At 38.6% G+C, this 22411-nt stretch overlaps 1 protein-coding gene across 1 annotated transcript; it reads left to right on the forward strand.

Annotated features, from left to right (window-relative positions):
- The first annotated feature begins 232 nt into the window (after nucleotides 1–232).
- LOC115077465 (N-acetyllactosaminide beta-1,3-N-acetylglucosaminyltransferase 2-like) lies at nucleotides 233–22211 on the forward strand. Its single transcript, XM_029579758.1, has 2 exons — nucleotides 233–902; nucleotides 21631–22211. Exons 1-2 carry the CDS (start codon nucleotides 233–235, stop codon nucleotides 22209–22211), a joined length of 1251 nt encoding a protein of 416 aa, XP_029435618.1.
- The last annotated feature ends 200 nt before the right edge of the window (nucleotides 22212–22411 follow it).

The raw sequence follows: 22411 nt of genomic DNA on the forward strand, positions 1-22411 counted from the left end.
GGGAATTTCTCAGTTTCTTTGTTGTGAGAGAGGGTGGGAAGGAGCAGGTACCTACTCTACTCTTATGTAGAAAGGGAGAATATTGCTTTATTTTTCTCTCCTGTGTTCCCTTTCTGCTAACGCTAGGGGACAAGATGATGCTGTCTATGATAAACTTGCTATTTATGCTCCTCGTTTGAAGGCTTGTGTCCTTATTTTGCCTCCACAGTAACTCGTGGAGAAATTTGGAACCATGAGGAGTGGCAGGCTGCTCCTCATCAAGAAGATCGTCTTTCTCTCCACCCTCACTATCTTGTTCTGCATGACAACTCTGAAGACCTGGTCTACATACAGAGAACTCTTTCCTTACCAGGAGGGCATCGAACAGGCAATGCTGAACCTCAAACTTGGGAACTTGAGCTACAAGTCCCAGAGGAGACCAGGAAGGCTTAACTCTAGTCTACGGGAAGAGCGCCCAATGGTCCGGCAATCTGTCGTCCTGGCTGACAGCAACTTTACCTATCTGCTGAACCTTAGCCAGTACCAACTGGAGTTCCCTTACTTGCAGAGCTACTACTGCTTCCTCCTCATCGACCAGCCAGGTTTCTGCCAGCAGTCCTGTGGGAAGCCCCTCGTCCTTCTGGCCATCAAATCTCAACCAGAGTCCTTCCAGAGGAGGGCAGCCATCAGGCAGACCTGGGCTCAGGTGTGGGAGATTGGAAACGTGGTGGTGAAGCCTGTCTTCCTCATGGCCATGTCCAATAACTCTGGGCATAATGGCCAGGTGGTAGAGGAGGACAGCGAGCACAAGGACATCCTGCTATGGGATTTCGAGGAGAGCCATCACAATCTCTCATTGAAGGAGCGGTGCTTCATAGATTGGCTGTACTACAGCTGCCAGGAGGCTGAGTTTATTTTTAAAGGTACGGTGACCACAAATGTGTTAATTTTAATTTCAGACTTTTACACCATCTTTAAATAACATGCAATGGCAATGAAACACAGCCACTTACAAAACTAGGTACAGAAAAATAACAAAAACATGAAATAAGACTTAAAGGGAGACATTTTTGAACAATCTGTATAACTCAGCACATAAACACACAAAAGTTACACCTGTAACTTATAAACTGTGCAGCAGGAGCCACATAGTTTATAAATTACCACTTATCACCGCTTTGAAACTATGCACAAAAGTTTCAATACACACACATTTTAATGCAGAAATCCGCGTCATTTATACACCTATTTTACAAAAGTACATACATTGTACATGCAATAACCCTCAGTTTTTGCGCAGAGGCAGGTGGTATTTTGTTATTGATTGTTCTTTATTGATCTGATTACCTTATGTATGTTTTTATTGTTTTTTTGTAAACTGCCTTGAAACTTTATGCTTTGACGATACACACATTTTAAATAAGCCTATTTTATAAAGTTGGCTGATGCATGCGTGCTTCTCGCTTGTGAAAATACTTGTGCAAGTGCATCCAAGCATCAGTTCATTGTGAACTACACCAGTTGAACCATCATCCAATATCCTTATCAGTAGACTTATTACCTCCTTTTTTATCTATTTCCCTTTATAATTCCCTGGCAAGACCTCATTTGGAATACTGTGTACAGTTCTGGAGACCATATCTTCAAACGGAAATAAACCAGATGGAGTTGGTCTAGAAGGTGGCTACTAAAATGACCAGAAGTTTTCATTCTAAATATTATGGGGACAGACTTAAAAGATCTAAACATGTATGCCCTTGAGAAAAGTTGGCTAAGGGTAATCTGATGCAGACAGATATTGGCAGATATTGGATGATAAATATGCAGACATTATATCACCATCCACACTATTCCCAAATATAAATGGAGTAATAAGAAAAAAATCTATCCTGCTATATGTACCATGTCTTGGTGAATAACAAGTATAATTGCGGCTAGTGGGATACTTTTTCTTTCCAGATATCTTTTAAATTATAAAATTGAATGTTCTTTAGAGCTAGTGGGATCGGAGGAACTATACTAGTACCTGCGAGTTATTCAGCTGCAAATTAACACACATTCCAATCTCCACCCATAACATTAGTTGTGGGAAAAGCTTGTCTATGAAATAAGGATGCAAAAAAGTTTTCTGAATACTGGTTAGGACCATATATACATTAACCAAAACTAAGGATGTACCATATAATTTGCCCTCCAGTATCACTATCTTCTGTCTGGGTCTCTGAATTTTCTTTGTATTGTTAATGGTAGATTTGTATTTATCTGTTTACAAATACCTCTACTATGAGTAGAATATGAAGATGCAATAACCATTCCAAAACAACCTTTTGGCAGTTAATCATGCTCTTTAGATAACTTGAGTTTCCTGAAGGAAGATGAGGTAAGCTTCCTGCTTCTTAAGAAATTGTAATAATCGGGTTCTCTTAATTGGATTGGATAAACCCTTCACATTAAGGAACACTATTTAAAATCTTGATAAAGCCATCTTTAACACTCTCAAAACAGAACAAAAATGTTCCACCCCTATTAAGGTCATATTTGAAAGGATAGCATGAAGTTCCAAATTTTCCTGTCTAACAAATAATGGTCCAGTTTTACCACTGATTTTTGCAGATTTATTTTTTTTTATCTTTTTTTTGTAGTTATAAAATGATTATAACAACCATGTTTTAAGCCATAACACTATGAAAACAACCCCAATCCCCTTAAATTTCCATTTCCTCTCCAGTAAACTCAATACGAGCATGGCACGAAATAGTTGTAAATTGGGGACCTTGGGTCACTTACTGGCTATAATACCCCACAACTTTTGCATCTCTGCATAGCAGTCAACAAGAAACTCAGCTCTCTTGCAGATTTTACAGAAAATGTTCAAATAATAAAAGAGAAAAAAGGAAACCGTTTGAGATTAATCTGACTCCCAGAGAGCTCCGAATTTCTTGGCATACAAGCAAAATGATGAAGATATCCGGGTTGATCGGTACACTGTCCATAGCAATCATAGGAGAGCAACAAACAGAAGGATGCCACAAGAGCGTCTTTTTCAAACTTTAATCAAGGAGACGTAAAATAAAGTGCAAGTGCCCGACTCTGGCCACCTATGGTGGCTGCCTCAGGGGCTACAAATAAACATATAAATTGTTTAATAACATAAAAATTCGAAATCAATTTTAAAAAACATAAATATTTAAAACCACACAGACAAATAAAAATATGAATGAAATAATCAGAAAACATAAATATTAATAAGTAAATAAATACATAAATAGATAAAATAGTAATGACAATGGAAACAGTGAATAATAACAATATAAAATGGATTAAATGACACACTGATAGCAACAAAAATCATTAAAAAACAATAAAAAAATAATAATCATAATCATAAAAAAAACCAGAGGATTCTACCTGAATAATTAAAGAACCGTGTTCAAGTGATGGTCCGGATAAAATCAGCACTATACTTTCATCTCTATTAAAATAAATGGATAGAGGTCAGCTATATATTAATATGGATCAGTATCAATTAAAAACATGAAAAAACTTTTATTAAAAGAAAGTATTTTGTGTATATTTCCAATGGGACCAAAAGTATTTTAAGGACAAATATATTTTTTAAATGCATTAAACCAAAAAAAATTTTAACTGCATTCAAACCAAAATTTTTTTTGAGATATTTCGTTAAATAATGGGCGCAATCTTTTGAATCAATGTATCTATAATGCACTCAACTCTTTCAAAATTCTTATCTATCTCCAACACGATATAACTCCGAACGGTCATATTATCAAAAAAACAGAAATAGAAACGTAACATAGATATAATTTACATAGTGTAAATGCATTACACAGTGAGTTAGCCCCATAAATCTTATCAAAAAAATTTTTCAAAAATGTTTTCATATGAAGAACCTGACAACAATGAATACTAATACAGTGAAGGGAAAAAAAGTGAAACAAGAAAAAGGAAAACGAAGAAAAGAGAAAAAGATAAAAAAAAAGAAAAAATAGAAAAAATCATGCCAATTTAATCAAACCACTTTTTAAAATTGCATCAATCGAGCAAACACAGACTTACTTAGTGGAACACATCAGTCAACAATATCTCTTCACCAAAAATACCGGAGTACCATAGTGATAAACAGGACTTATTTATAAAAAACTTATTAATAAAAGAGTGAACTACTCTTGTGCTATCAGTGAGTATAAAGTGGAAGTAACTTACAGGCGCGTCTTAACCAACAGCATTCGTCTACTCTTAATGAAATGCCACGAATACCACTGCGGACAGGAACGCCATTTAAAAAATTTTTTTGTTTAGGCGCCAATAAAGAACTAGCAAAGATGCCAAGAAAACTTACCTATTGGAAAAAACGTGGCAATGTGAATGACATAGAGGTGGTGTGTTAAAAATGTGTCCTGTATATCGAATGATATATAATGACAAACATAAGTGTGAACAAAAAATAAAAAATAAAAAATCAATGACAAAAACTGAAAGAATTGAATGCATAGATTACATGGTGTGGGTAGTCTACTCGATAATTCATGCTTTAATCAACTGTTGTAACCGGAGTCCACCTAACTACTCCTACCTATGAGATGTAAAAAATGTTATTTTCAAAGGAAATAATTGATGTGCATAGCGGTAGGGTGACATGAATAGTGACCATTCATATAGATTTAATCTAACCCCTATCAACAAATAGAAATATCAAAAGAAGGGGTTATAAAATTTTGTGAAATTCCTTAATAAAAAGTGCAATAGTAAACAAAGTAATTTAGTCTAATCGATTAGTAAAGAATCTTAAAGAATACTGCAATGCTCCGTGCTGCAAGTGAATAAGAAGTAGAAGCAAACTTACATTTCGTGTATTCACCAACAGAGTGCGTCTCCTCTAAGTGAAATGTACAGAATACAGACGCTGACAGAGACGCCATTTAAAAGAGAATTTGGCGCCAAAATCATGTAAGTCAAGGTGGGATTAAACACTGACGTCAATGCAAGGCGGAGTAAGCTATTGACAAAAACATGACGTTATTAGTGAAGAAGGGGTTGTGTGTTATCTTGAAATGAACAGAATACAAACAGCTGGCGGGGACGCCATTTAGAAGTGAATTTGGCGCCAAAATCATTTAAATCAAGGTGGGGTTTTAAACACTGACGTCAATGCGAGGAGGGGTTAACTATTGAAAAAAACATGACGTAATTAATGAAGGAGGGGTTATGTGGTATCTTGATCATATGTATAAGCAACCATGGATCGAAAATATATGAACATGAGAGAAGACAAATGACATGAATGGATAGGTGCAAAGAAACTTCACTTTATAAGTAATCTACAACAAAATTAGCGTTACGGCTAACAAAATCTGTTCCATCAAGTCTTCTCCTATATGATTCTTCTCCTTCATCTAAGTTACAAAAATTTGAGCACTGAACCAGGGTACTGCTTTTGAAATCAATTAATTGACACAATTAAATCAATGGTATCAGGGAGGGGTAGTCAAAAGAAATAAATGAATTAATCGTCACATTCATTCAAATAGGCTCATTTACTTACTCTGCTACACTATCACTTTAATTGTATTAAATGTAAATATTGCATTGTTTAACCTCTCCCCTCTTCCAGTCCCAAGTTAATTTTCCCTGTTTTATTGTAACTTTCTCACACCTTTTAATTGATTCTCTGTATTTAAAGTTCAAATTTGTATTGGAAATATTTATTACGTTACGCTATACTTTGCACACATTGTTATTTGTAAACCGGGTTGATGTGATCCCTATCATGAAACTCGGTATAACAAAAATAATTAATAAATAAATAAATAAATGAAAAGAAAAATCGAAAGGAGGGAAAAAAAGGACAAGAAAATTTTTTTTTAATATAATGCTTAAATTCAAATTGCTTATATGGACCATAGGTAAACTATACTTTGCTCAATGACCAGACATGGAAGGATAACTAATCTTAATACAGAAAAAATCCAAGGAAAAACATCAATGTAAATGCTGATTGAGATAACCTCAAAACCCTTGTGAAAACAATATTTTTCAAAAAATGATTTTTGAAAGATTATGTTTTATAGATGTCCACATTTGCCTAAATGTATAAAAAATTCTTGACACAAAAGTGAGCCAGAAATATGAAGTGAAATCAAGATGGTTTAACGTGTGAACATCAACATGATCCGTTTCATCTCAGTGGAAAGTAACGGATACAAACGCCAATAAAGACACGGATTCAAAGTGAGTTAAGTGCCAAAATCGTGTATTAAATATAGGGGTGGCATAAAGAAACTGATGTTAGTGCAAGGAGGGGTTAACTGTATGATAGAAAAAAGGGGGAGGGGGGTGTCATTAAGATACGGATCCAAAGAATATATTAATTAAAATCATATGCATTAAAAAGATTAATTTTGCGTAAAAATTAAAACAAATTGTAATGAAAAAGCACAAAATAAAAAATAATGCTACAAAAAATAGAAAATACAAATTAAAAAATAAAAATCAAACAATTATACAATAATAATTGAATAACAGAGGGGTTAATCAATTTAGAAAAAGGTCCCATAAAAAATATATCACAAAAATGATTTTGTTATTATATTTTTTAATAAAGATACTGATAGGTGGAAAAATCTTGGAACATAGCTGACCATGCAAACTCAGAGAATCATATTTATGAAATTTAAAAACATTTATAAGAAAACAGACAAATCTGTTTCATTATTCAGACCATCAGGTGTCACAGTCTTAAAATCGAAAATGTATCTCTGTTCAAGTTGTAATAGTAATAAATCAAAGTCACCACCTCTCTGATACAGGTTTTAAGCGATTTTAAAGATAAGGATTTAATGATTGCAAACAAAAGAGATAAGAATCTCAAGGATATGCTAGCTCCATCTGCCTTACCCGTCAAACGCAATAAAGACATCAGACCGCCTGGTCATCGTCCCTGTGGGACGTGTTCAGTGTGCAAAGTAAACATGAAAGCATCTGTTTTGATAATACCAGGAAAAGAAAAGACTTTTAAATTAACTTCTTTTACAAATTGTAAAAGCAAGGGAGTCATATACGCTGTGTTTTGCCCATGCAATCTGATTTATATAGGGAAAACTATGAGAGAACTGAATAAAAGAATAATTGAACACAGAAGCAACATTAAGCGATTAGTACCTGCTAAACCTTTAGTAGAGCATTCTATTCTTAAAAACCATAAATTTGAAGATTACAGGTTCTGTGTGGTACAACAACCATTACCCAATCAGAGAGGTGGTGACTTTGATTTATTACTATTACAACTTGAACAGAGATACATTTTCGATTTTAAGACTGTGACACCTGATGGTCTGAATAATGAAACAGATTTGTCTGTTTTCTTATAAATGTTTTTAAATTTCATAAATATGATTCTCTGAGTTTGCATGGTCAGCTATGTTCCAAGATTTTTCCACCTATCAGTATCTTTATTAAAAAATATAATAAAATCATTTTTGTGATATATTTTTTATGGGACCTTTTTCTAAATTGATTAACCCCTCTGTTATTCAATTATTATTGTATAATTGTTTGATTTTTATTTTTTAATTTGTATTTTCTATTTTTTGTAGCATTATTTTTTATTTTGTGCTTTTTCATTACAATTTGTTTTAATTTTTACGCAAAATTAATCTTTTTAATGCATATGATTTTAATTAATATATTCTTTGGATCCGTATCTTAATGACACCCCCTCCCCCTTTTTTCTATCATACAGTTAACCCCTCCTTGCACTAACATCAGTTTCTTTATGCCACCCCTATATTTAATACACGATTTTGGCACTTAACTCACTTTGAATCCGTGCCTTTATTGGCGTTTGTATCCGTTACTTTCCACTGAGATGAAACGGATCATGTTGATGTTCACACGTTAAACCATCTTGATTTCACTTCATATTTCTGGCTCACTTTTGTGTCAAGAATTTTTTATACATTTAGGCAAATGTGGACATCTATAAAACATAATCTTTCAAAAATCATTTTTTTGAAAAATATTGTTTTCACAAGGGTTTTGAGGTTATCTCAATCAGCATTTACATTGATGTTTTTCCTTGGATTTTTTCTGTATTAAGATTAGTTATCCTTCCGTGTCTGGTCATTGAGCAAAGTATAGTTTACCTATGGTCCATATAAGCAATTTGAATTTAAGCATTATATAAAAAAAAAATTTTCTTGTCCTTTTTTTCCCTCCTTTCGATTTTTCTTTTCATTAATTCATTTATTTCTTTTGACTACCCCTCCCCGATACCATTGATTTAATTGTGTCAATTAATTGATTTCAAAAGCAGTACCCTGGTTCAGTGCTCAAATTTTTGTAACTTGGATGAAGGAGAAGAATCATATAGGAGAAGACTTGATGGAACAGATTTTGTTAGCTGTAACGCTAATTTTGTTGTAGATTACTTATAAAGTGAAGTTTCTTTGCACCTATCCATTCATGTCATTTGTCTTCTCTCATGTTCATATATTTTCGATCCATGGTTGCTTATACATATGATCAAGATACCACATAACCCCTCCTTCATTAATTACGTCATGTTTTTTTCAATAGTTAACCCCTCCTCGCATTGACGTCAGTGTTTAAAACCCCACCTTGATTTAAATGATTTTGGCGCCAAATTCACTTCTAAATGGCGTCCCCGCCAGCTGTTTGTATTCTGTTCATTTCAAGATAACACACAACCCCTTCTTCACTAATAACGTCATGTTTTTGTCAATAGCTTACTCCGCCTTGCATTGACGTCAGTGTTTAATCCCACCTTGACTTACATGATTTTGGCGCCAAATTCTCTTTTAAATGGCGTCTCTGTCAGCGTCTGTATTCTGTACATTTCACTTAGAGGAGACGCACTCTGTTGGTGAATACACGAAATGTAAGTTTGCTTCTACTTCTTATTCACTTGCAGCACGGAGCATTGCAGTATTCTTTAAGATTCTTTGCTAATCGATTAGACTAAATTACTTTGTTTACTATTGCACTTTTTATTAAGGAATTTCACAAAATTTTATAACCCCTTCTTTTGATATTTCTATTTGTTGATAGGGGTTAGATTAAATCTATATGAATGGTCACTATTCATGTCACCCTACCGCTATGCACATCAATTATTTCCTTTGAAAATAACATTTTTTACATCTCATAGGTAGGAGTAGTTAGGTAGACTCCGGTTACAACAGTTGATTAAAGCATGAATTATCGAGTAGACTACCCACACCATGTAATCTATGCATTCAATTCTTTCAGTTTTTGTCATTGATTTTTTATTTTTTGTTCACACTTATGTTTGTCATTATATATCATTCGATGTACAGGACACATTTTTAACACACCACCTCTATGTCATTCACATTGCCACGTTTTTTCCAATAGGTAAGTTTTCTTGGCATCTTTGCTAGTTCTTTATTGGCGCCTAAACAAAAAAAATTTTTAAACGGCGTTCCTGTCCGCGATGGTATTCGTGGCATTTCATTAAGAGTAGACGAATGCTGTTGGTTAAGACGCGCCTGTAAGTTACTTCCACTTTATACTCACTGATAGCACAAGAGTAGTTCACTCTTTTATTAATAAGTTTTTTATAAATAAGCCCTGTTTATCACTATGGTACTCTGGTATTTTTGGTGAAGAGATATTGTTGACTGATGTGTTCCACTAAGTAAGTCTGTGTTTGCTCGATTGATGCAATTTTAAAAAGTGGTTTGATTAAATTGGCATGATTTTTTCTATTTTTTCTTTTTTTTTATCTTTTTCTCTTTTCTTCGTTTTCCTTTTTCTTGTTTCACTTTTTTTCCCTTCACTGTATTAGTATTCATTGTTGTCAGGTTCTTCATATGAAAACATTTTTGAAAAAAACTTTTGAAAAAAACTTTTTGATAAGAAGATTTATGGGGCTAACTATGTAAATTATATCTATGTTACGTTTCTATTTCTGTTTTTTTGATAATATGACCGTTCGGAGCTATATCGTGTTGGAGATAGATAAGAATTTTGAAAGAGTTGAGTGCATTATAGATACGTTGATTCAAAAGATTGCGCCCATTATTTAACGAAATATCTCAAAATATTTTTTTGGTTTGAATGCAGTTTAAAAAAATTTTTGGTTTAATACATTTAAAAAATATATTTGTCCTTAAAATACTTTTGGTCCCATTGGAAATATACACAAAATACTTTCTTTTAATAAAAGTTTTTTCATGTTTTTAATTGATACTGATCCATATTAATATATAGCTGACCTCTATCCATTTATTTTAATAGAGATGAAAGTATAGTGCTGATTTTATCCGGACCATCACTTGAACACGGTTCTTTAATTATTCAGGTAGAATCCTCTGGTTTTTTTTATGATTATGATTATTATTTTTTTATTTTTTAATGATTTTTGTTGCTATCAGTGTGTCATTTAATCCATTTTATATTGTTATTATTCACTGTTTCCATTGTCATTACTATTTTATCTATTTATGTATTTATTTACTTATTAATATTTATGTTTTCTGATTATTTCATTCATATTTTTATTTGTCTGTGTGGTTTTAAATATTTATGTTTTTTTAAATTGATTTCGAATTTTTATGTTATTAAACAATTTATTTGTTTATTTGTAGCCCCTGAGGCAGCCACCATAGGTGGCGAAACTCGGCCAGAGTCGGGCACTTGCACTTTATTTTACGTCTCCTTGATTAAAGTTTGAAAAAGACGCTCTTGTGGCATCCTTCTGTTTGTTGCTCTCCTACGGTTTCACTGGATCGCCTACCCTGCTGTTTCTTGGGTCCATAGCAATCATAGTCAATATATCCAAATTCAAAAAAGGATGAGAAAAATAGAAAAAAATCCAAGCACTGTACCAATAATATGCCAGAGAAGAAATGGAGATCGGTGTATAAAAATGCCCTTTATTTGAAATTAGCCTGACTCTGGCCGAGTTTCGCTCTATAATCTAGAGCTGCCTCAGGGGCAATGCACATTAGCAGGGCTTATCACATGCCCGCAGATAGATGTAATAAAATTGCCGTATCCACTTTTAAAATGTTCCAGTCTTATTCTGTTAATGCACACATTGGTCTGTTGCAGCAAATGCTTATGCAGTGCGGCATTGGGTATGAACGCCACCTAATGTATTGGTTCTTTTAAATGAGTTTAATCCTGGAATCCTGTAGCCTGAATCTATTGTATTAACAGAATTAAGACTGGAACATTTTAAAAGTGGATACGGCAATTTTATTACATCTATCTGCGGGCATGTGATAAGCCCTGCTAATGTGCATTGCCCCTGAGGCAGCTCTAGATTATAGAGCGAAACTCGGCCAGAGTCGGGCTAATTTCAAAGGAAGGGCATTTTTATACACCGATCTCCATTTCTTCTCTGCTACACAGCCAACTGGATCGGCTTCAGATTTATTTTCTGGGTCCAATAATATGCCATGCACAACATGCTGCACTTCTGTACTGAGTTCCCCGCCGTAGCTCTGCAGTGGTAGACTGGAAAAAAACAAAACATTTAAAAAAGCAACCAAACTGTCCAATATAAGGGGATCCGTACTTTAGCAAAGTTGAAATCTTTACCTTGCGTTTTATGCATCCCACCTGAACCCATAATTAAGGAGTACAAATATCATTTATTTATTTATTTTTATTTATTTTTAATTTTTATAGACCGAAGTTCTTGTAGGAACTACAAATCAATCCGGTTTACATATAACTTTTAAATGCCCAAAAAGAGTAGGGGCTTTACATAGAACAATAAAACAAATAACAATAGAACAATAACAATAATGATGGAACAAATAGAATAGATAACTAATTACACATAGTAATATAGTAATAAATATTATATAGAAAATAAATATAAAAGATATATATATATATATATAAAATAAATATAAAATATAAATATAAAAATAAATATTATATAAAATATTATATAGAAAATAAATATAAAAGAGATAGAGTAATATCATATAAGATATCATATAGAGTAATATCATAAAAGAGATAGAGTAATATCATATCTTCAAGCGAGCAGTTGCCTAGCAGACGAGGCCTGTGTTTCTAAAAAGATAGACACCTCTGGAGACTGAAAAATCTTTGGCTATTATCAACGACTCTAAGCTTTGCTGGATATTGCATATTACAAGAGTAATCTTTTTCTTTCAATTTACATTTAACTTCCAGAAATCCTTGTCTTTGCCTTTTGTACAGCAGCTGAGAAATCAGGAAAAAGAAAAAAAACACGCTGATGTTGAAAGAAAAGCTCTTTTTAATGTCTACCTAATTCCAATATATTTTGTTTTTCTCCAAAATTATGGAGCCGAACCAACATAGTCTGGGGTTGATTGTTTGACGTGGGTCTTGGGTCAGCAGTACGATGTACTCTGTCCAATTTCACCTGTTTATTTCTATTTCTAAAGTCCACATGTTCCGGCAGCCATTTTGACATAAATTCAACTGCATCATGGGCTTCAGTGGTTTCTGGTAATCCTAAGATATGAAGATTATTACGGCGACTTCTGTCCTATCTTCCAAAGTTTTCAGTTTTTGTAAGCATATCAATTTTGCGGCTGTAAATACTGTAGGCATCTTCTAAAAATCCCTCTTTCAGTTCCTTAACTGAAGCCACAAGATTAGCAAGTTTTTCCACAACAATCATTTAACTTCTCGTCAATACTACATGCCATATCTTTTCTAAAAAAAATAAAAGGTTTTGTGATAGTTTGATTCTGAGAGTCCTTAGACATTTTTTTCTAACTGCTAGGAGAGTGAGCTCCCTCCAGATCTGTTCTTTACCTTTATTTTTACCTTTCAGAGTGCTTTTATTTCTGGAACCAAACTATTTATTTCTCAGAACCAAACTATCACACAACTTTAGGCAGACAACAAAAACAAAAAAGAAAATATGAAAGACAAGCTACAGACTGAGCAAGATGTGACCTTCAAACCAGTCTGGATGAGAACTTTGAATCCATTATGGCCTGACCTCTAAATACATCCTCATCCAGAACAGTCAGAAGGAATTTCATTCTGCATACTTCTCCCCCCCTATACCAGGATTTCCCAAACATTTAGCTAGTGTGACCCCATTTTAGCCCTTGAAAATTTACATGGTCCCAGAGGAAGACCAAAATAAATTAGCAGATGTGCGGTCCTCCTCCACTCTCACCCTCCCTGTACTCCAGCTGATCTCTTCATTCAGCCTCCACTCTCTCCTGTCTATCCTTTTTCTCAGTCTGCATCTCTCCAGCAATCTCCTCCTTTTAAGCATAATCCCCCCCCCCCCATCTCCCACTACCCCTCCAGTTGATGCCCTTTTCCCTCCTCCAGTCCTTTTTGCATCGCCCCAGCTGAATTCTCTCACCTCCATTATCTTATAACCCCCAACTCATCCCCTCCCTCTCACCCAGCCCATCCCCAGCCTCACTGCCTTCCCCTCCACCTTTTCTTTCACATTCCCCTCTCGTCCCCAGCTCCAATCTTATATCCCCCAGTCAATCTTCTATCATTTCCCCCCCTCTCTCACCCTCCACATCAGTCCCTACCCACCTGATCCAGTCTTCATACCCTTCCTGCATCTGATCCCTCCCTCCAAAGTATCCCCTTGGCCAGGATCAGCATCAACATTTACCTTTGGGCACTAGGGCTAAAGATGAATGACAAGTGGTGGGAGGAGACGGCAGGGCGAGGACAGGAACAACATTTTACTCTTGGATAGGTTCAGCGAGGGGAGAGGAGCTGTGGCAATCTCCACCAGCCCATACAGACTCAACCCTCCCGAGCTCGATGGTAATCTGCAAGCGGCAGCAGGCCGTAGTAATGAGTCTGCAAGCCGTAGTAATAAGTCTGCAATCTGCAAGCCGTAGTAATGAGTCTGCAAGCCATAGTAATGAGTCTGCAATCTGCAAGCCGTAGTAATGAGTCTGCAATCTGCAGGCCGTAGTAATGAGCCTGCTGGCCGTAGTAATGAGTCTGCAATCTGCAAGCCGTAGTAATGAGTCTGCAAGCCGTAGTAATGAGTCTGCAATCTGCAAGCCGTAGTAATGAGTCTGCAAGCCGTAGTAATGAGTCTGCAATCTGCAAGCCATAGTAATGAGTCTGCAATCTGCAGGCCGTAGTAATGAGTCAGTACGGGGCAGTGCAAGCTCACAGGCGCCGCACTGGCTGCAATCCCTCCTCATGCAGGAATTCCTGTTAATGCCCTTGCATGAGACTCTGCGGTATCTCTAAAGGACTTAGTTTAGTTTATTGTATTTAATATACTGGCTTTCCGTATCTCAAAAAACAAAACCAAAACCAAAAAAGTGATTTGCAGGCCTCCTACTGATTTCTACTACAAATGCTGCTGCTGGCACCTTAAAAGCCCTGCTATCTCAGGCACTTATGACCCAGTTGAAGGTTTTGTGATACCAATTTGGGTCCCTCCCCACAATTTGGGACGTCCTGCCCTATGCTGTACCAATCCTTCTACTTTTCCAGGTTTTCCCTGCACACAGCGTCTGGCTGCTTGGGTTTCTCTGAGTTTTTGCCTGCATATTTGTAATTTATGGATCTGCTTTTGGGCTCTGCCAGGTACTTGTGACCTGTATTGGCCACTGTGGAAGACAGGAATCTGGACGCTGTGGACATTGCATGGCGTTTCTTACATCTTACGTGGTCGATGGTTCTGTAAGTGTGATGGAGCGGAGGGCATTCTGCTGTCATGTAAGGATCCGCAGCAGGAGGTCGACTAGGGCCTGGTTCAATACTTGCACTGCTGCCTTTTCCTAGGTAGGGTTATTGTTGGAGTCTGGTGAGCCGGGGTTGCTATGGGATGGCAGGTTCGCTACATACGTCCTGAGATTTATTTATTTATTTTTTGCAGGATTTTGTATTACACAATGTGCCTGTTAATGGATGGAGTTTGTGTTACTGTTAATTAGTTGATACCAGATTTTGAATATTTTCTTTTGTATGGTGAGGTGTACCTGGAAATATCCTACATTGTTGGAGGTGTGTGTTGGGGGCGGAAGGGGCAGCAGGTTTCTGTGGATACAGAGTATATATTTACAGAACTGGAGATACAGGATGTATGTCTGGTTTCTCTTGCACGTGCTTTGACAAGAATGAACTTCGTTCTTAAGCTAGGGCAAAAATTTGGGTCTTATCACGATCTCTCAAATTCACTGCTAGCTGTTGCTCCCGCGAACCACCGTACCCACAATCTCGGCCAGGGCTTCCCCAGGCAGTGCAGCTCCTCCCGGCATTTTCAGGGCGGGCTGCCGCACTTCATGGCGAGACGTTACTGACGCGTCACGCAGCAGGACGCCGCCAACTTCCACTGGCCCTGCTCCCCCTTCCGCACACCCCGCCTTGCATTATTTAAAGGGCCCGTGGCGGGGAAATGGCTCAAGGCGACCCCCGAAGACATCAATGCATTGCAATAGGCGATACAGGTATAAATTAGCGTCTGGAGAGCTGTGCAGAAATCTTCTGGTTCAAACAATGGTCTCCTATCCCTTCGAACGATGGACTCAAGCTCTCCCAGGTTAAAGCACCTTAAGCTTTAACCCATATTCTTTTCGTATTATGCTACAACTACTTGCCTTACCTTTCTTCCAGCTTTTTAAGCTTCCAAGTTTTTACTCCTTGTTAAATGTAACTTTGCCTTATTCTCCTCCATTGGTTTTTACTTTATTTATTGCTCTTGTTATTCCCTTGTTCTATGTAAACCGATCCGATATGGTTATTACTATGAAGGTCGGTATAAAAAAGTGTTAAATAAATAAATAAACAGTGGTTTTAATCGCCGGCTTATTTGCAGTTAATGGTAGCCTGTTTTAGATACTGAATGTGTTCCTTCATTGATAAACGGATATCTAGGATTGCTCCCAGATCACGAGCTTTCGATGTAACATCAATGTTTTATCCCAGAAAGTTAAATGAGGGGAGATCCTCAGGTGGGTGCGCCCGGAGAGAAAGATTATCTCTGTTTTTTGAGATATCTCCCGTTAGGCGATTAGAAAAGCCATTCGTTAATGGCAGAGAGGTATATCTCCAGTTGCTTGCATGTGGTTTGATATTGACAAAAAATTGAACGTCATCCATTTAGATGTGAAAATTGAAGACCTAGACCACTTTGCAATTTACAGAGCATGGACAGTATTATACATAACTGTGTATATTTATCTTTGATATTTGTATACGCTGGCAGGAAGTTTATGTTCTAGGGCAGTTCTCAAACAAGCCGTCAGGTTTTCAGGATATATCCACAATGAATATGCATGAGATAGACTTACATGCACTGCCTCCGTTATGTGCACATTCATTGTGGATATCCTGAAAACCCGACTGGCCTCGCGCACACCGGGTTGAGAATCATTGCTCTAGGTGAGAGGAGCGGTCATCATACATAACATGGAATCAAAAAAAACATAGAAATGACGGCAGAAAAGGATCACATGGTCCATCCAGTCTGCCCAGCAAGCTTCTTAAGAGAAACATGGGCGTAACCTGCACAGAGTGGCAGATACTATCTTAAGGATAGTAGTAGCCACTCCGTGCAGTTATCCCCAAATCTTATGGTACCCACAAAAATTGCAGGTAGCAACATTTTTTTACTGGGTGATGAGCTTTCTGGAAAATTCGGACAAGGCTGCTTGACGCACTTTGCTTATGGACTTGGTCGTAGAAGCTGCCCTGTGCTTTTTCCTTTATGTCTGCAATCCAAGTACCCCAGACTGTGGAAGTTGGGGCTCTCTTGTTTGTTGTCTGAATCCATTTCCCCTTTTGCCCCTGTCATTGAACCGGGGAGCAATGTTTCAGTAGCATTAAAAGCATCAAGGCTTATTGGTTAAGATTAATAATCTCCACGCCTCCTGCTAAGGGTAGTAACAGCTGCACCAGCAAGTTACCCCCATGCACGCTTTCTTCATTGCCTTTAGGACTTGGCCGTAGAAGCACTCCTGAGCTTTTTCCCGTATGTCTGTGTATCAGTATCCCAGACCATGGAAGTGGGGGCCCTCAGTTGTCTGAATCCATTTCCTCCTTTCCCCCCCTCTGCCGTCTAAGCGGGGAGCAATGTTGCAGTTACATTAAAAGCATCAAATCTTATTGGTTAAGGGTAGTGATCTCCATGCCTTCTGCCAAGGGCAGTAACCGCCGCACCAGCAAGTTCTCATTTCTGTCCTCCAGCCTTTAGATCCAGGGCTTATCCCATACCCCTCTGAATTCTTTGCCCATTTTCTTCTTTACCACCTCCTCCTGAAGGGCGTCCCAGGCATCCACCACCCTCTCCGTGAAGAAACATTTCCTGACATTGGTTCCAAGTCGTCCTCCCTGGAGCTTCATATCACGATCCCTAGTTCTATTGTTTCCTTTCCAGCGGAAAGATTTGAGTTCTTGCATCATTAAGACCTTTCAGGTATCTGAAGGTCTGGATCCTATCTCCCCTGCACCTCCTCTCCTCCAGGCTGTACATATTCGGATCCTTCAGCCTCTCCTAACAAGTCTTCTGATACAGACCCCACACCATTTTGGTCGCCCTTCTCTGGACCGCCTCCATCCCGTGTCTATAACCGACTTATCTGATATATTTATGTGCAATGACTGTCAATGTGCATCGCAATCCACCTTGATGTGATTTTAAATTTAGGAAAGGCACAGACTATGCATTTTTTTTTTTTTTTAAATTAAAAAGAAAATCTTAAATAGCTGAAAAACAATGGCAATCCATAAATCACCCAGCACCCTCCCAGAAACCAGGTTAGTATCCATTCCCAGAGCTTTTTTAAAACCGCAAGAGTCTGATTCAACAGCAGAGCAGAAGCTAGAACTAAACCGGTCTCCTTGGGAATTGCATTCCATAACTTTAGGGGCAGGCCCTGGCAAGCTACATGATTGAGGGTTTCTGCAATCTTATGCCTCACTACTGAGCAAATACAAAGCAGACCCTTATTAGTACATAACCCCCCCGGATGGGGCACCTAAAGCTGTTTAGGAGCTCAGCACCAGCCTCTCTCTAGGCTTCACAAAAAATAAAATTACCTTGGGCTCAAGTCACTTTATTCTCTATTGCCTCAGGTACAAACTTAGATTGTGAGCCTTCTGGGGCCTGGGAAATACCTCAAGTACCTGAATGTAATCTGCTTTGAATTAGCTGAAAGGCAAAAAAATCAAATCAAGTGGTGCAGGGAACTGGCTTAGAGGCAAGGACAGTATTCACAAAGCTGGACAGGGAAAGCTTTCAACATCCCTTTCCCCTTCTGCGAACCCCTCTGACTGCACCCCTAATTCCTTCTGCAATGGTACCACCCTCTTTCAAGCCATACCGTGAAATAAAAGCATGGCCTCGCACCACCAGTATCTTCAAACCAAGAGAGCTTCTATTTCTGGGGTGCCAGCAGTCAGAACGTACTGGTAGCTGCCCTGGATCCCCCAACTCCCTCCAAACCCCTGAGCGCAGCTTTATAAGGGCCTCCGCTATGCTCTTAGTGGATACTCTTTGCATTTCCAATCAAAACGCACAATAGATACGGCCTTCCCACTAGTCGATCTACACTCAGCGTTAAGCGACACTCCAAACAATATGGATCCATCCAGCAAGTCGAGGCATTTAAAGTTATTTTGCATGTCGTCCATTAACTTGTTTAGTTCAGTTTCCGATGATTTGATATTACCCTGATCATTCCAGTGTTTCCACATTTAGTCACCATGAGACACCTTGATTCATCCTCTGACATTCCATTTAAGGTCCTTGTGTTCCACTGTAATGGCAGGGTAACCATAGTCCTTTTTTTCTATTAAAGTCAAACCTTTTCAGTCAGATTCTCAGGCAATGGCCACATTGAGGCACTCTGCCCCCAGATGCTCATCAACCATCACCAGAAATCCCAGGAGAGGTCCGGGCCCTCCCCAACACCTTAACCCAGAATTTCTCCAAGGGCAATACTCTAACATGAGTCCTAGTTTAGGAGCCTGCCACAAGTAGATTTCAATGACTGTGATTAAATATGCCACATGATCTCACGTGGAATGGTCCGTGCTGTTTATGAGTGTGCAGGTCACTTGTGACCTCATAGCCCAAACTGTCCAATCCCATCCTACTGTCTGGCAAACATAGTAACGATAGCAGATAAAGACCAAAGGGTTGATCCAGTCTGCCCAGCAAGCTTGCTCATGGTTATAACTGCAGCTCTGTACAGGTTACCCCCAAACCTTCTATTAAGGATAGTAACTGTCACTCTGTGCAGGTTACCCCCATGTCTTCCATTAAGGGTAGCAATTGCCATTCCGTGCAGGTTATCCTCATGCACCCTTTTCTTCATTTCCAACCTCTACCCTCTAGGGATCTGCAATGTTTATCCCATGCCCTTTTGAATTAATTTACTGTTTTTTGTCCTCACCATGAGGGCATTCCAGGCATCCACCCATCTTCATGAAGAAATAATTCCTGCTATTCATTCTGAGTCATACCTTCTGGAGTTTAATTTTGTGACTCCCAAGTTCTACAATTTTCTTTCCAGCAGAAAAGGTTGAAATTTTGTGCATTATTAAAACTTTTAAAGTATCTGAAGGTCTGTATCTCAACCCCTGCACATGCTCAGTAGAGCTTAAAGCTCTACTAGCTAGTAGAGACAGGTCCATTTGGTGCCACTGGATGATGTTACCCCACTTATGGCTAATTCAACCTGTTTTTTGATGGGAAAAAAAACATGTCTAGCAAATGCCAGAATGATGAAGACAGGCAAACAGAAATATGATGGCCCATCTAGTCTGCCCTTCTATCCAGTTTATGTAGCCCTGAAAATTCCCATCACACCCTCAGCGATCCCCTATATTTATACCATGCTTTCTTGAATTCAGATACTGCTCTTTTCTCTACCATTTCCACTGTGAGACCATCCCATGCATCCTCTACTCTCTCTGTAAAGAAATATTTCATAAGATTACTCCTGAGTCTACCTCTTTCCCTTCATCCCTTGACCCCTTATTCTAGACCTCCTTTCCATTGAAAGAGGTTCACCTCCTGTGCATGGAAACCACTGCGGTATTTAAATGTCTCTATCAAATCTCCCCTTTCCTCTAGGGTGCACATGTTTAGATCTTTGTCTCTCCCCATATGCTTTAGAAGGAAGACCACTGCCCATTTTAGTAGCCTCCCTCTGGACCACCTCCATCCTGTTTATATCCTTTTGAAGGTGCGGTCTCCAGAATTCTGCACAGTATTCCAAGTAAGGTCTTACCAAGGTCCTATACAGGGGCAATATTGCCTCTTTTTTCTGCTGACCAGTCCTCTCCCTATGCAACCAAATATCTTTCTGGTTTTTGTCATTGCTTTATGGACCTGTTTGGGCACCTTAAGCTCATCGAATATGATTACCCCCAGATCCCACTCTTCTTTTGTGCTTAGAAGAATTTCACCTCCAATACTATACCTCTCCCTTGGGTTTTTGCAGTCTAAATGCATTACTCTGCATTTTTTTTTAGCATTAAATCTTAGTTGCCAATCTCTAGACCATTCCTTGAACTTTGCTAGATTCCTTCTCATGTTGTCTGCATCTTCCTGGCTGTCTACCCTGTTGCAGATTTTGGTATCATAGGCAAAAAGACAAACCTTTCCAGATAATCCCATCTCGCTTAGGAAAATGTTGAAAAGATCCAGGCCCAGGACTGATCCCTGAGGCACACCACTCGTAATGCTCCTCCTTCCATTTACCCTTTGTTGCTTCCAACTCGGCCAGTTTTTCTAACCCAGTCAGTGACCCTAGGCTCCAAACGTCTTTTGGTAAGAAGTTTGTGATTCTTCAGCCAATCCCAGTAGCTCAGTGGCAGGGCCATGCACTGCTATGCTGAGTGACCTGGATTCTATTCTAAGGTCATGTCCTCCATGATCTGAACTTGTTTGGAGCTAGGAATGCTGCAGAGTCTTCAATGACCCTAAGAGGGGAAGGAGTCATTGTTGTCATGCAATGGTGACACCTAGTGGCTGGATGTAGAGCCTATGATTGCAAGGTCTTGGAAGGCTGGATTGACTGGACTAAAGTAAATTGGGAGGAGATATAAAATAAGAGACATACCTAGTTGTGATGAAGGCTCATGGCATCAGACCCCGACCCTAGTTCTAACTGAGCTGGAAGCCTAAAGAAGCAGAAGGACATTGTCAAGTCAAAATAAGACTGATTCCTGTAAAGGTGGCTGCTCCCCTCAGGAGGTTCATATGAAATGTAGGCAGGCAACTTAAAGAATTTAAAAATTAATGTGACAGGCTCTGTGGCCCTCTGCTCTTCCCTCGGGCATTATCTCTACTTATTGCACCTCACAAATATCCTTGGCGTAACCTAGCAGTGCCAGTGACTGAGGAGTAGCCTAGTGGTTAGAGCAGCAGGCTATGAACCAGGGAAGGCAGCCTTCAAAGCTTGCTGTCACTCATTGTGAACTTGGGTAAGTCACTTCACCCTCCATTGCCCAAGGTACAAAAACTTAGACACAAAATGGGAAAAATGTTTAGTAAATGACCCCTATCCCTCTTGTCATACCTATAGTACCTGAAGGTAATTTACTTTGAAGTGTCATTAAAGATGGAATATTAAAATGTTTATTTATAATTTATAAAATGTATAATTACTCACTCTCTTTCAGGAGATGACGACGAATTTGTGAATCCCAAAACTGTGGTGAGATACGTCAGTGATTTTGTGAACTCCTCAACCACCGTGCATGGGCATCTCATGGTGCACTCCGATGTCATGCGTGAGGGCAAATACCAGATATCGAAGACACTCTACCCCCTGAAAAAGTACCCCACTTTCCTATCAGGTGGTGGGTTCATCATTCCCGGGGACTCCATTCCTGCCCTCCACAATGCCTCCACCTTGCTCCCTGTCTTCCCATTGGATGATGTCTATTTCGGTTTCCTGATGCTGGCAGCCAACTTGACATACCGTCACGATGCCCGCTTTTGTGTGTCCAGATCCAAGCAGGAGAACTGCCTGTTCCTGGAGACGTTGGTAGTGCACGGCTTGTCGCCAGCCACCTTGCTCTCCATCTGGAAGGGCTCTCAGTCATTTTGGAACTGGACGGTCCTGGGTGCCTTTCTTCTTCTCTCCCTCGTGGCTGCTACACTCTCCTGTATAAAGGTGCTCAAGCGCTGTTACAATGGTTTGCTGAGAGTCTTAGTGATTCTTCCATCGAGCAGGACCTACTGTAGGCTTTTAGCGTAGCAGTGGCTGTCCTGAAATGTTGTCGTGCGAAAGGGAGCCAAAGCTTCGTTTGTAGGAATTTACAAAATGGAAAAACATAAGAGAATTTTCTCTGGTATCCTTAAAAGCAGCTGGTATGAACTGCAGATACATTTTCACCCTTATGGGACCAGGAGTTTGTTCTCTACTATGTGGATGGAGTTCCAAAGAAACATTTTATA

The sequence above is a fragment of the Rhinatrema bivittatum genome, chromosome 16, assembly GCF_901001135.1.
Source record: "Rhinatrema bivittatum chromosome 16, aRhiBiv1.1, whole genome shotgun sequence".
In the NCBI taxonomy this organism is placed as follows: domain Eukaryota; kingdom Metazoa; phylum Chordata; class Amphibia; order Gymnophiona; family Rhinatrematidae; genus Rhinatrema; species Rhinatrema bivittatum.